This window comes from Tachyglossus aculeatus, chromosome 4 (genome assembly GCF_015852505.1).
Source record: "Tachyglossus aculeatus isolate mTacAcu1 chromosome 4, mTacAcu1.pri, whole genome shotgun sequence".
NCBI lineage: Eukaryota > Metazoa > Chordata > Mammalia > Monotremata > Tachyglossidae > Tachyglossus > Tachyglossus aculeatus.
In genome coordinates, this window is record NC_052069.1 from 51,525,304 (window position 1) to 51,540,533 (window position 15,230).

General features: G+C 50.3%; 1 protein-coding gene across 4 annotated transcripts in view; it reads left to right on the plus strand.

Moving 5' to 3' along the window:
- Window positions 1-10,267: 10,267 nt before the first annotated feature.
- PTBP2 (polypyrimidine tract binding protein 2) overlaps window positions 10,268-15,230 on the plus strand; it is a 101,715-nt gene continuing 96,752 nt past the window's right edge. For all 4 annotated transcript variants that reach the window (XM_038745762.1, XM_038745763.1, XM_038745764.1 and 1 more), the window contains exon 1: window positions 10,268-10,401. In XM_038745762.1, coding sequence (XP_038601690.1) covers window positions 10,394-10,401 — 8 coding nt within the window. In that variant the 5' untranslated portion in view covers window positions 10,268-10,393. The remainder of the gene's footprint in view (window positions 10,402-15,230) is intronic.

A 15,230-nucleotide genomic window follows, 5' to 3' on the forward strand; every position in this document is an offset into this window, starting at 1 on the left:
CGAAGGAGGCAGGTTGTCAGAAACCTTACTACACTGGTCTATTTGGGATATATTGGCCCTAATTCTGGTGGTTTTGAGGTTAAATATCCCTTCAAAAGGTGCTTGTTGTCGGACATGGTTGAAAAAATGTTTCTTGCCCATTTCATCTGCAGCGCAAATGTGTTGCTCTGTTTACATCTTTAAAGATGCAATAAGGACCTTACAATCCTACTATCCCCCCCAGTAGCTCGGTACTTTTCCTATTTTTAAGGTAGGACTCTTTCCTCCAGGAATATGTCTTACAGAAATTCTTCTGTCAAACCTGGGAGAGGTTTTGCTCTTTGAAAAAGTTCCCGTTATTGAATAGATTTCACCTTCAAAGGACTTTTCTCCAGAGGGATCCCCCTTTGAGGATTTCAAACATTGAATGGGAAATGCACTTTGAAGATTTTCATGTTCAAAAACAGTCACATAGCTTGGGTATCCTCTTTGAAGATTTTTTTTTTAAAGTAACATTTAACGGATTTCCCCTTTGAATGTTTCCAGGTTTCTCAGTACTATCTGTGAAAAGATTTCCCTTTTCTGAAGTGGATTTTTGGAGATTATTTACACTTCATTTTTAGAGCTTTAATGATTAATAAGATACATCCAGTTCAGCCGGAACACACAGTGAAAACGCGCTAAAGTGCTGTTCTGGAATTACGGAGTGTTCACCCATCAGCTTGAGACTATTTGGTTACAGGACGGCACGGGAAGAAATGGCTTGAGAACACGCTTGTGGTGTCGGGCCCAGTGACTTCCGAAGTGTAACTTTTCCGGAATGTGGGGTTTTGTGAGAAGGCAACCCCAATGTTTTAGGATAAATGGAACTATTAGAAATACTCTCATCTCCCCCTGTCTCTCCATCCCCAACCCCCATCCCAGCTGGAAAAATGAATTTTCCAGTCCTTTCTTCCTGGATTCCCCAGAAGAAGAGTAAATGGAGGGGCATAATAATAATAATAATAATAATAATAATAATAATAATAATAACATAATAATCCCGGTCCCTCTCTTCCTCACTGGGATGCTCTGAATAACAGAAGTTATTGATGAGAAGGCATGTAACTAGTTACGAGACCCCCGGAGCCCTCCAAGCTAGCTCTCTTCCTCCCTTCAAGGCCCTGCTGAGAGCTCACCTCCTCCAGGAGGCCTTCCCACACTGAGCCCCTTCCTTCCTCTCCCTCTCGTCCCCCTCTCCATCCCCCCCATCTTACCTCCTTCCCTTCCCCACAGCACCTGTATATATGTATATATGTTTGTACACATTTATTACTCTATTTATTTATTTATTTATTTTACCTGTACATATCTATTCTATTTATTTTATTTTGTTAGTATGTTTGGTTTTGTTCTCTCTCTCCCCCTTTTAGACTGTGAGCCCACTGTTGGGTAGGGAGTGTCTCTATATGTTGCCAATTTGTACTTCCCAAGCGCTTAGTACAGTGCTCTGCACATAGTAAGTGCTCAATAAATACGATTGATGATGATGATGGTGTTGGAAATTTCACTTATTTATATGTACATTCTAAAGCAGCGTGGCATAGTGGATAGAGCACAGGCCGGGGAATCAGAAGGTCAGGGGAGCTAATCCCGGGTCTGCCACGTGTCTGCTGGGTGACCTTGGGCAAGTCACGGGCAAGGAGCTTGGAGAAGCAGCGTGACTCAGTGGAAAGAGCACGGGCTTTGGAGTCAGTGGTCATGGGTTCAAATCCCGGCTCTGCCAATTGCCAGGTTTGTGACTTTGGGCATGTCACTTAACTTCTCTGGGCCTCAGTTCCCTCATCTGTAAACTGGGGATTGACTGTGAGCTCCCCGTGGGACAAGCTGATCACTTTATAGCCTCCCCAGCGCTTAGACAGTGCTTTGCACATAGTAAGCGCTTAACAAATGTCATTATTATTATTATTAAGTCACTTCACTTCTCTGTGCTTCAGTTACCTCATCCGCAAAATAGGGATCGAGACCCATGTGGGACAAGGGACCTGTGTGCAGTCCGATTTGCTTGAATCCATCCCAGTGTTTAGGACCGTGCCTGGCACAAAGTAAGCGCTTAACAAATACCAACACCTGTATATATGTATATATGTTTGTACATATTTATTATTCTATTTATTTTACTTGTACATCTCTATTCTATTCATTTTATTTTGTTAGTACGTTTGGTTTTGTTCTCTGTCTCCCCCTTTCAGACTGTGAGCCCACTGTTGGGTCGGGACTGTCTCTATATGTTGCAAACTTGTACTTCCCAAGCGCTTAGTACAGTGCTCTGCACACAGAAAGCGCTCAATAAATACGATCGATGATGATGATGATGACTCGCTCAAGTTTCCTCCACATCGTCTCTACAGTAGCCACCGATGCCCCACAAGTCATTTTGTCACTGTGTGACTTTGGGCAAATCACTTAGCTTCTCTGTGCCTCAGTTCCCTCATCTGGAAAGTGGTGTTTGAGACTGTGAGCCCCACGTGAGACAACCTGATCACCTTGCGTCTATCCCACAGCTTGGAACAGTGTTTGGCACATAGTAAGTGCTTAACAAATACCATCATTTATTATTCTAGACTGTGAGCCCGTTGTTCATTCATTCATTCATTCATTCAATGGTATTTATTGAGTGCTTACTGTGTGCAGAGCACTGTACTAAGCGCTTGGGAAGTCCAAGTTGGCAACATCTAGAGACGGTCCCTACCCAACAGCGGGCTCACAGTCTAGAAGGGGGAGACAGATGACAAAACATATTAACAAAACAAAATAAATAGAATAGATGTGTACAAGTGAAATAGAGTAATAAGTAAAATAGAGCAATAGTTGTTGGGCAGGGATTGTCTCTGTTGCCAACTTGTACTTCCCAAGCGCTTAGTACAGTGCTCTGCACACAGTAAGCGCTCAATAAATACAGTTGATGATGATGATGACCCCAACAGACACCAGGCAGACACACGTGTTATCATGTGTGATGTCAAGCACACAGCATCATGTGATGACGTCGTACGCATCATTGTGGGGAAATCTAAGGCCACCTGAACTCAGAACGCTTCTTTTTTTTCCATGGTATTTGTAAAGCACTTACTATGTGCCAAGCACTGTACTAAGCGCTAGGGTAGATCCAAGATAATCAGGTTGGACACAGCCATGTACGACGCGGGGCTCGCAGTCTGTAATCCCCAATTTACAGATGAGGGAACTGAGGCCCAGAGAAGTGAAGCGACTTGCCCAAGGTCACACAGCAGAGAAGCCCCGGCGTGGCTCAGTGGAAAGAGCCCGGGCTTTGGAGTCAGAGGTCGTGGGTTCAAATCCCCGCTCCGCCACTTGTCAGCTGTGTGACTTTGGGCAAGTCACTTCACTTCTCTGGGCCTCAGTTCCCTCAGCTGTAAAATGGGGATGAAGTCTGTGAGCCCCTCGTGGGGCAACCTGATTACCTTGTATCTACCCCAGCGCTTAGAACAGTGCTTTGCACATAGAAAGCGCTTAACAAATACCAACATTATTATTATTATTATTAAGTGACAAAACAGGGATTAGAACTCGGGTCCTTCTGAGTTCCAGGACCACACTCCCATCGGCTCCTGAGGCGTGGCTCAGTGGGAAGAGACCGGCCTTGGGAGTCAGAGGTCATGAGTTCTAATCCTGGCTCCGCCAGTTATCAGCTGTGTGATTTTGGGGAAGTCACTTCACTTCTCTTTGCTTCAGTTCCCTCATCTGTAAAATGGGAATTAAGACTGTGAGCCCCACGCGGGACAACCTGCTTACCTTGTATCTATCCCAGTGCTTGGAACAGTGCTTGGCACATAGTAAGTGCTTAACAAATCCCATTATTATTTTTTTATTATTATTATTACTATCTTGCATTTTCCTCTCAGGTCCTTATGATCATGGGTACTGCTCCAAACCGCTGAACTCGGTGGCAGGAGTTGAGGTGAGGGAGGCTGAATGCTCAAAATTACAATAATAATAATAATAATGATGGCATTTATTAAGCGCTTACTATGTGCAAAGCGCTGTTCTAAAGGTGTTGGTGCCAAATCAATGGTGGACAGAAGGCAGACTAACTGAAAACTGGACTGTATGGCATAAAACCAGGCAAATGACTTCCCTAACCTTTCCTTTTTTTCTCTCCGCACCATATTCCGCTAATCTGATTATTCCTTTTCCTGCTTTGCCCTCTCCCCACCTCTTAAACTTTCAGACAACAGAAATGGCAGAAATAGCAAACTACATTCTTCAAAAATTTCTTCATCTATTTCCTACTTGGTGGAAGGCACCTTATTTAATCCTTGTTTCTGTGAATGTCGCCTGTTTTAGAAGAGCCACCTTTCAGGTACAGAAACAGCACTTCTGATCGTTCATTCATTCATTCAATCGTATTTAATAATAATAATAATGGCATTTATTAAGCGCTTACTATGTGCAAAGCACTGTTCTAAGCGCTGGATTTATTATAACGATAATAATGATGGCATTTATTAAGAGCTTATTATGTGCAAAGCAATCGTATTTAATAATAATAATAATGGCATTTATTGAGCGCTTACTATGTGCAAAGCACTGTTCTAAGCGCTGGATTTATTATAACGATAATAATGATGACATTTATTAAGCGCTTAGTATGTGCAAAGCACTGTTCTAAGCGCTGGATTTATTATAACGATAATAATGATGGCATTTATTAAGAGCTTATTATGTGCAAAGCAATTATATTTAATAATAATAATAATGGCATTTATTAAGCGCTTACTATGTGCAAAGCACTGTTCTAAGCGCTGGATTTATTATAACGATAATAATGATGACATTTATTAAGAGCTTATTATGTGCAAAGCACTGTTCTAAGCACTGGATTTATTATAACGATAATAATGATGGCATTTATTAAGCGCTTATTATGTGCAAAGCACTGTTCTAAGCGCCGGGGAGGTTACAAGGTGATCAGGTTGTCCCACGGGGGGCTCACAGCCTTCACCCCCATTGTACAGATGAGGGAACTGAGGCCCAGAGAAATGAAGTGACTTGCCCAAAGTCACCCACCTGACAATTGGCGGAGCCGGGATCTGAACCCATGACCTCTGACTCCAAAGCCCGGGCTCTTTCCAGTGAGACATGCTGCTTCTCTATTTCTATTTATTTCTATTTATTCTGATGACTTGACACCTGTCCACGTGTTTTGTTCTGTTTTGTCGTCTGTCTCCCCCTTCTAGGCAGTGAGCCCGTTGTTGGGTAGGGACCGTCGATAAATGTTGCCGACTTGTACTTCATCAATCGTATTTATTGAGCGCTTACTGTGTGCAGAGCACTGTACTAAGCGCTTGCTTCCAAAGCGCTTAGTCTGTAAAATGGGGATGAAGACTGTGAGCCCCACAGGGGACAACCCGATGACCTTGTATCTCCCCCAGCGCCTAGAACAGTGCTTGGCTCATCGTAAGCGCTTAACAAATATTATTATTATTATTATTATTATTGTTATTATTATTATTATACCAGTTATTTGTGAAATTACCCCCTGTCACGAGCTTCCTTGGAAAACCTTGATCAAAATCTTGCAATACTCTCTAAGGACTACCACTGCGTTTTAACTCGTATGCCAGCAATGCAGATCCCTGAGACTAATTTAACATTCACGATGGGTTTTTTTTTGGTTTGTTTTTTGTTTTGGGAGGGTTTTTCTAGTAAATTTAACAATAGAGAGCCCATGAGGGTCAGGGACAGTGTCTAATTTCCACCTATGTATTCTCTCCTAGCCCTTAGTACAGTGCTCTGCACCCAGTAAGCATTTATTCATAGGTTTTAATCCCAGATCCACCACTTGCCTGCTGTGTGACCTTGGACAAATCACTTCACTTCTCCGGGCCTCAGTTCCCTCACCTGTAAAATGGGGATTAAGACTGTGAGCCTTACGTGGAACAGGGAATGAGTCCATCCCGATTATCTTGTATCTACCCCAGCACTTAGAACAGTGCCTGGCTCCTAGTAAGTGCTTAACAAATGCCATTAATATATATATATATCTATATAATATATATTAATTATATATTATATATTAATTATATATATTACTTATATTAATATAATTAATATATTATATATATGTTGCATGCTGCAGCCTGCCATAATTGGACTCTGGCATTCGATACTATACTGGCCTGTAGGGCTCTGCATAGGTAGCTGTTGTGTTCAGGCAGTAATAGGTTTTTTTTTGTGCTCTGCACATAGTAAGCGCTCAATAAATATGATTGATTGATTTGTATGTAAGAGCACTTCATTGGCTCTCTTCCTCCCTTCAAAGCCCTACTGAGAGCTCACCTCCTCCAGGAGGCCTTCCCACACTGAGCCCCCTCCTTAATAATAATGGCATTTATTAAGCACTTACTATGTGCAAAGCACTGTTCTAAGTGCTGGAGAGGTTACAAGATGATCAGGTTGTCCCATGCGGGGGCTCACAGTCTTCATCCCCATTTTACAGATGAGGCAACTGAGGCCCAGAGAAGTGAAGTGACTTGCCCAAAGTCACACAGCTAATTGGCGGAGCCGGGATTTGAACCCATGACCTCTAACTCCAAAGCCCGGGCTCTTTCCCACTGATCCACACTGTTTCCCCCTCCTCCCCCTCCCCATCCCCCCGCCTTACCTCCTTCCCCTCCCCACAGCACCTGCATAGATGTATATATGTTTGTACGGATTTATTACTCTATTTATTTCTTTTATTTCTACATATTTATTCTATTTATTTTATTTTGTTAATATGCTTTGTTGTCTGTCTCGCCCTTTCTAGACTGTGAGCCCTCTGTTGGGTCGGGACCGTCTCTATATGTTGCCAACTTGTACTTCCCAAGCGCTTAGTACAGTGCTCTGCACACAGTAAGCGCTCAATAAATATGACTTGAATGAATGAATGAATGAATTATTACTTCACTTCTCCGGGTCTCAGTGGCCTCATCTGTAAAATGGGGATGAAGGCTGTGAGCCCCACGGGGTGCAACCTGATGACCTTGTATCTCTCCCAGTGCTTACAACAGTGCTCGGCACATAGTAAGCCCTTAACAAATACCATTACTATTATTATTATTACTACTTCACTTCTTCGGGTCTCAGTGGCTTCATCTGTAAAATGGGGATGAAGGCTGCAAGCCCCACGTAGGACAACCTGATCACCTCGTATCCCCCACCACGCCCCGGCGCTCAGAACAGTGCTTGGCACATAGTAGGAGCTTAACAGATACCATCATTATTATTATTATATTATGATGATGATGTTATTATTATACTTATTGTCGCACCCACAGCACCTGTATATATGTATATATGTTTGTTCGTATATATTACTCTATTTATTTTTTTGTACATCTTTATTCTATTTATTTTATTTTGTTAATATGCTTGGTTTTGTTGTCTGTCTCCCCCTTCTAGACTGTGAACCCGCTGTTGGGTAGGGACCGTGTCTAGATGTTGCCAACTTGTACTTCCCAAGCGCTTAGTACAGAGCTCTGCACACAGTAAGCGCTCAATAAATACGATTGAATGAATGAATGCTGCAGAGAGGTCCTGCAAGAGAAGAATATATGTTGCCAACTTGTACTTCCCAAGCGCTTAGTACAGTGCTCTGCACACAGTAAGCGCTCAATAAATACGATTGAATGAATGAATGCTGCAGAGAGGTCCTGCAAGAGAAGAATATATGTTGCCAACTTGTATACGTTGCCAACTTGTACTTCCCAAGTGCTTAGTACAGGGCACGGCACACAGTAAGCGCTCAGTAAATACGATTGAATGAATGAATGAATGTTGCGGAGAGGTCCTGCAAGAGGAGACTATATGTTGCCAACTTGTATATGTTGCCAACTTGTACTTCCCAAGCGCTTAGTACAGTGCTCGGAACACAGTAAGCGCTCAATAAATATGATTGAGTGGATGAATGAATGTTGCGGAGAGGTCCTGCAAGAGGAGAATATATGTTGCCAACTTGTATATGTTGCCAGCTTGTACTTCCCAAGCGCTTAGTACAGTGCTCTGCACACAGTAAGCGCTCAATAAATATGATGGAATGAATGAATGAATGAATGTTGCCGAGATGTCCTGCAAGAGAAGACTATATGTTGCCAACTAGTATATGTTGCCAGCTTGTACTTCCTAAGCGCTTAGTACAGAGCTCTGCACACAGTATGCACTCAATAAATATGATGGAATGAATGAATGTTGCGGAGAGGTCCTGCAAGAGAAGAATATATGTTGCCAACTTGTACTTCCCAAGCGCTTAGTACAGTGCTCTGCACACAGTAAGCGCTCAATAAATATGATGGAATGAATGAATGTTGCGGAGAGGTCCTGCAAGAGAAGAATATATGTTGCCAACTTGTACTTCCCAAGCGCTTAGTACAGTGCTCTGCACACAGTAAGCGCTCAATAAATACGATTGAATGAATGAATGCTGCGGAGAGGTCCTGCAAGAGAAGAATATATGTTGCCAACTTGTACTTCCCAAGCGCTTAGTACAGTGCTCTGCACACAGTAAGCGCTCAATAAATACGATTGAATGAATGAATGCTGCGGAGAGGTCCTGCAAGAGAAGAATATATGTTGCCAACTTGTACTTCCCAAGCGCTTAGTACAGTGCTCTGCACACAGTAAGCGCTCAATAAATACGATTGAATGAATGAATGCTGCGGAGAGGTCCTGCAAGAGAAGAATATATGTTGCCAACGTGTATATGTGGCCAGCTTGTATTTCCCAAGTGCTTAGTACAGAGCTCTGCACACAGTAAGCGCTCAATAAATACGATGGAATGAATGAATGTTGCCGAGAGGTCCTGCAAGAGAAGAATATATGTTGCCAACTTGTACTTCCTAAGCGCTTAGCACAGTGCTCTGCACACAGTAAGCGCTCAATAAATACGATGGAATGAATGAATGTTGCGGAGAGGTCCTGCAAGAGAAGAATATATGTTGCCAACTTGTACTTCCCAAGCGCCTAGTACAGTGCTCTGCACACAGTAAGCGCTCAATAAATACGATTGAATGAATGAATGCTGCGGAGAGGTCCTGCAAGAGAAGAATATATGTTGCCAACGTGTATATGTGGCCAGCTTGTATTTCCCAAGTGCTTAGTACAGAGCTCTGCACACAGTAAGCGCTCAATAAATACGATGGAATGAATGAATGTTGCCGAGAGGTCCTGCAAGAGAAGAATATATGTTGCCAACTTGTACTTCCTAAGCGCTTAGCACAGTGCTCTGCACACAGTAAGCGCTCAATAAATACGATGGAATGAATGAATGTTGCGGAGAGGTCCTGCAAGAGAAGAATATATGTTGCCAACTTGTACTTCCCAAGCGCCTAGTACAGTGCTCTGCACACAGTAAGCGCTCAATAAATACGATTGAATGAATGAATGCTGCGGAGAGGTCCTGCAAGAGAAGAATATATGTTGCCAACGTGTATATGTGGCCAGCTTGTATTTCCCAAGTGCTTAGTACAGAGCTCTGCACACAGTAAGCGCTCAATAAATACGATGGAATGAATGAATGTTGCCGAGAGGTCCTGCAAGAGAAGAATATATGTTGCCAACTTGTACTTCCTAAGCGCTTAGCACAGTGCTCTGCACACAGTAAGCGCTCAATAAATACGATGGAATGAATGAATGTCGCGGAGAGGTCCTGCAAGAGGAGAATATATGTTGCCAACTTGTATATGTTGCCTCCTTGTACTTCCTAAGCGCTTAGTACAGTGCTCGGCACACAGTAGGCGCTCAATAAATACGATCGAATGGACTATTTATTTTATTTTGTTAGTATGTTCGGTTTTGTTCTCTGTCTCCCCCTTTTAGACTGTGAGCCCACTGTTGGGTAGGGACTGTCTCCGTATGTTGCCAATTTGTACTTCCCAAACGCTTAGTACAGTGTTCTGCACACAGGAAGCGCTCAATAAATACCATTGATTGATTGAATGAATGAATGAAAGTATGCAAATTAGGTCCTAACGGTCGCTGGGGCCCAACCAGGTGGGGCGGCGCGCGCACCTTCCCCCGTTCGGCCGCTCGGCCGTTCGGCCGTTTCCGCCGCCGCCGCCGCCGCCGCCCCGCGCGCTCGGCCCTCTTCGGCAATTTCCGCCGCCGCCGCCCCGCGCGCTCGGCCCTCTTCGGCAATTTCCGCCGCCTCCGCCCCGCGCGCTCGGCCCCCTTCGGCAATTTCCGCTGGGCCGCGGCCGCCATTTTCTCTCCGCCCGCCCGTTTGTGTGTGTGGGTGCATGTGCATGGAGGGGGGGGTGTGCGTGCGTGTGTGAGTGTGTGTGTGTGAGTGAGAGGGTGTGTGTGTGTGCGTGTGTGCGCGCCTGTCGCCGGCTGCGCGGTTGGGGTCCATCGCAGCGGAGCTCGGTCCGGTTCGGCAATGGACGGGTAGGTGCCGCCCAACGCCCAACGCCTCCCGCCGGCCTGGGGAGAGGGACCAGACACACACACACACACAGACAGACACGGGGGGACCGGCCCCGCGACGTGGGCCTCCGCCCTGACCAGACAGGCAGACACGGGGGGACCGGCCCCGCGACGTGGGCCTCCGCCCTGAGGAGACGGGCCCTCCCTTAGGAGAGGGACCGGCCCCACGCCATGGGCCTCCGGCCTAAGGAGACGGGGGGGGGGACCGGCCCCACACCATGGGCCTCCGGGCTGAAGAGATGGGGGCTCGGCCCCACGCCATGGGCCTCCGGCCTGAGGAGACAGACAGGGGGGACCGGCCCCACGCCATGGGCCTCCGGCCCGAGGAGACAGACAGGGGGGACCGGCCCCACGCCATGGGCCTCCGGCCCGGGGAGAGGGGCCCGACTGAGGAGACAGGGAACCGGCCTGACGCCCTGGGCCTCCGGCCTGAGGAGACAGAGGGGGGGCCGGCCCCACGCCATGGGCCTCCGGCCTGAGGAGAGGGGGAACCGGCCTGACGCCATGGGCTTCCGAGCTGAGGAGACAGAGGGGAACCGGCCCCACGTCACGGGCCTCCGGCCTGAGGAGACAGACAGGGGGGACCGGCCCCACGCCCTGGGCCTCCGGCCCGAGGAGACAGACAGGGGGGACCGGCCCCACGCCATGGGCCTCCGGCCTGAGGAGAGAGAGGGGGGACCGGCCCCACGCCATGGGCCTCCGGCCCGAGGAGACAGGGAACCGGCCTGACGCCATGGGCTTCCGAGCTGAGGAGACAGAGGGGGGACCGGCCCCACGCCATGGGCCTCCGGCCTGAGGAGAGAGAGGGGGGACCGGCCCCACGCCATGGGCCTCCGGCCCGAGGAGAGGGGCCCGACTGAGGAGACAGGGAACCGGCCTGACGCCATGGGCCTCCGGCTTGAGGAGACAGGGGGGGAACCGGCCCCACGCCACGGGCCTCCGGCCTGAGGAGACAGAGAGGGAACCGGCCCCACGCCACGGGCTTCCGGCCTGAGGAGACAGGGGGGACCGGCCCCACGCCATGGGCCTCCGGCCTGAGGAGACAGAGTGGGGGGGACCGGCCCCACGCCCTGGGCCTCCGGCCCGAGGAGACAGACAGGGGGGACCGGCCCCACGCCCTGGGCCTCCGGCCTAAGGAGACGGGGGGGGGGTGACCGGCCCCACGCCGTGGGCCTCTGGCCTGAGGAGACAGACGGGGGGACCGGCCTGACGCCATGGGCTTCCGAGAGCTGAGGAGAGGGGCTCTCCTTTAGGAGAGGGACCGGCCCCACGCCGTGGGCCTCCGGCCTGAGGAGAGAGGGGACCGGCCTGACGCCATGGGCTTCCGAGCTGAGGAGACAGAGGGGGGACCGGCCCCACGCCATGAGCCTCCGGCCTGAGGAGAGGGGCCCTCCCTTAGGAGAGGGACCGGCCTGACGCCATAGGGCCTCCGGGCTGAGGAGAGAGGGGGGGGGGCCGGCCTGACGCCATGGGCCTCCGGGCTGAGGAGAAAAGGGGCCGGCCTGGCGCCATGGGGCCCCAGGCTGAGGCGAGGGGCCCTCCCTTAGGAGAGGGACCGGCCTGACGCCATGCGGCCCCAGGCTGAGGAGAGAGGCCCGGCCTGACGCCGTGGGGCCCCAGGCTGAGGAGAGAGGGGACCGCCCCGACGCCAGGGGCTTCCGGGCTGAGGACAGGGGACGGCCTGACGCCATGGGCCTCCGGCCTGAGGAGAGAGAGAAAGGGGGGGGCGGGGACGACACCGGCCGGACGCCATGCGTCTCCGGGCTGAGGCGAGGGGCCTTCCCTGAGGAGAGGGAAAGGGGCCCGGCCCGACGCCATGGGCCTCCGGCCTGAGGCGGGGTGGGGGTGGGGGTCCCTCCCCGTGCGCGGGTTTGGCCACTCCTTTGTTCGCCCAACGCCGCGGGGGGCGGACACAGCAGGACCAATCAATCAATCAATCAATCGTATTTATTGAGCGCTTACTGTGTGCAGAGCACTGTACTAAGCGCTTGGGAAGTACAAATTGGCAACACATAGAGACAGTCCCTACCCAACAGTGGGCTCACAGTCTAAAGGGGGAGACAGAGAACAGAACCAAACATACCAACAAAATAAAATAAATAGGATAGAAATGTACAAGTAAAATAAATAAGTAAACGTCCGTCCATCCATCTGTCCGTCCGTCCGTGTGGAGGGAGCCAAGCTAACGCCATCTTGGCGGGCCGCGTGGTGCAGGCCGGGAGGAGAGAGGGTGGCCCAGCCCCATCGAGGCCCGCCGAAGCATCAGCATAACGGTGGCATTTATACGTGCAAAGCACTGTTCTAAGCGCTGGGGAGGTTACAAGGTGATCAGGTTGTCCCACGGGGGCGGGGGGGCCCACAGTTTTAACCCCCATTTTACAGATGAGGGAACTGAGGCCCGGAGAAGTGAAGTGACCTGCCCAAAGTCACACAGCCGACAGTTGGCGGAGCCGGGATCTGAACCCGTGACCTCCGACTCCCCAGCCCGGGCTTATTCCACTGAGCCAGCGCTTACTAGGTGCAAAGCGCTGTTCTGAGCGCCGGGGTGGGATGCAAGGTGATCAGGTGGTCCCATCTTCATCCCCATTTTACAGATGAGGGAGCTGGGGCCCGGAGAAGGGAAGTGACTTGCCGAAAGTCACACAGCCGACAGTTGGCGGAGCCGGGATTTGAACCCGTGACCTCCGACTCCCCAGCCCGGGCTTATTCCACTGAGCCAGCGCTTACTAGGTGCAAAGCGCTGTTCTGAGCGCCGGGGTGGGATGCAAGGTGATCGGGTGGTCCCATCTTCATCCCCATTTTACAGATGAGGGAGCTGGGGCCCGGAGAAGGGAAGTGACTTGCCCAAAGTCACACAGCCGACAGTTGGCGGAGCCGGGATTTGAACCCGTGACCTCCGACTCCCCGGCCCGGGCTTATTCCACTGAGCCAGCGCTTACTAGGTGCAAAGCGCTGTTCTGAGCGCCGGGGTGGGATGCAAGGTGATCGGGTGGTCCCATCTTCATCCCCGTTTTACAGATGAGGGAGCTGGGGCCCGGAGAAGGGAAGTGACTTGCCCAAAGTCACACAGCCGACAGTTGGCGGAGCCGGGATTTGAACCCGTGACCTCCGACTCCCCGGCCCGGGCTTATTCCACTGAGCCAGCGCTTACTAGGTGCAAAGCGCTGTTCTGAGCGCCGGGGTGGGATGCAAGGTGATCGGGTGGTCCCATCTTCATCCCCATTTTACAGATGAGGGAGCTGGGGCCCGGAGAAGGGAAGTGACTTGCCCAAAGTCACACAGCCGACAGTTGGCGGAGCCGGGATTTGAACCCGTGACCTCCGACTCCCCAGCCCGGGCTTATTCCACTGAGCCAGCGCTTACTAGGTGCAAAGCGCTGTTCTGAGCGCCGGGGTGGGATGCAAGGTGATCGGGTGGTCCCATCTTCATCCCCATTTTACAGATGAGGGAGCTGGGGCCCGGAGAAGGGAAGTGACTTGCCCAAAGTCACACAGCCGACAGTTGGCGGAGCCGGGATTTGAACCCGTGACCGCTGACTCCCCAGCCCGGGCTTATTCCACTGAGCCAGCGCTTACTAGGTGCAAAGCGCTGTTCTGAGCGCCGGGGTGGGATGCAAGGTGATCGGGTGGTCCCATCTTCATCCCCATTTTACAGATGAGGGAGCTGGGGCCCGGAGAAGGGAAGTGACTTGCCCAAAGTCACACAGCCGACAGTTGGCGGAGCCGGGATTTGAACCCGTGACCTCCGACTCCCCAGCCCGGGCTTATTCCACTGAGCCAGCGCTTACTAGGTGCAAAGCGCTGTTCTGAGCGCCGGGGTGGGATGCAAGGTGATCGGGTGGTCCCATCTTCATCCCCATTTTACAGATGAGGGAGCTGGGGCCCGGAGAAGGGAAGTGACTTGCCCAAAGTCACACAGCCGACAGTTGGCGGAGCCGGGATTTGAACCCGTGACCTCCGACTCCCCAGCCCGGGCTTATTCCACTGAGCCAGCGCTTACTAGGTGCAAAGCGCTGTTCTGAGCGCCGGGGTGGGATGCAAGGTGATCGGGTGGTCCCATCTTCATCCCCATTTTACAGATGAGGGAGCTGGGGCCCGGAGAAGGGAAGTGACTTGCCCAAAGTCACACAGCCGACAGTTGGCGGAGCCGGGATTTGAACCCGTGACCGCTGACTCCCCAGCCCGGGCTTATTCCACTGAGCCAGCGCTTACTAGGTGCAAAGCGCTGTTTTGAGCGCCGGGGTGGGATGCAAGGTGATCGGGTGGTCCCATCTTCATCCCCATTTTACAGATGAGGTAACTAAGGCGCAGAGAAGTTAAGTGACTTGCCCAAGGCTACACAGCTAACAATTGGTGGAGATGGTATTTAAACCCATAGCCTCTGACTCCCAAGCCTGTGCTCTTTCCTTTGAGCCACGCTGCTTCTCTAATAATAATAGTAATAATAGTAGTATTTGTTATGCACTTACTATGTGCCAAGCACTGCTTTAAGTGCTGGGGGAGAGACAGGTCATCAGGTTGTCCCACATGGGGTCCCAGTCTTCACCCCCATTTTATTCATTCATTCAGTAGTATTTATTGAGTGCTTACTTTGTGCAGGGCACTGTACAAAGCTCTTGGGAAGTACAAGTTGCAACTGAGGCCTGGAGAAGTGAAATGAATGCCTTGCCCAAGTTAATCCAGCAGAGAAGCGGTGGAGCCCGATCCCACGACCTCCAAAGCGCTTAGTACAGTGCTCTGCACACAGTAAGCGCTCAATACATACAATTGATTGATTGAATGACTCCAAAG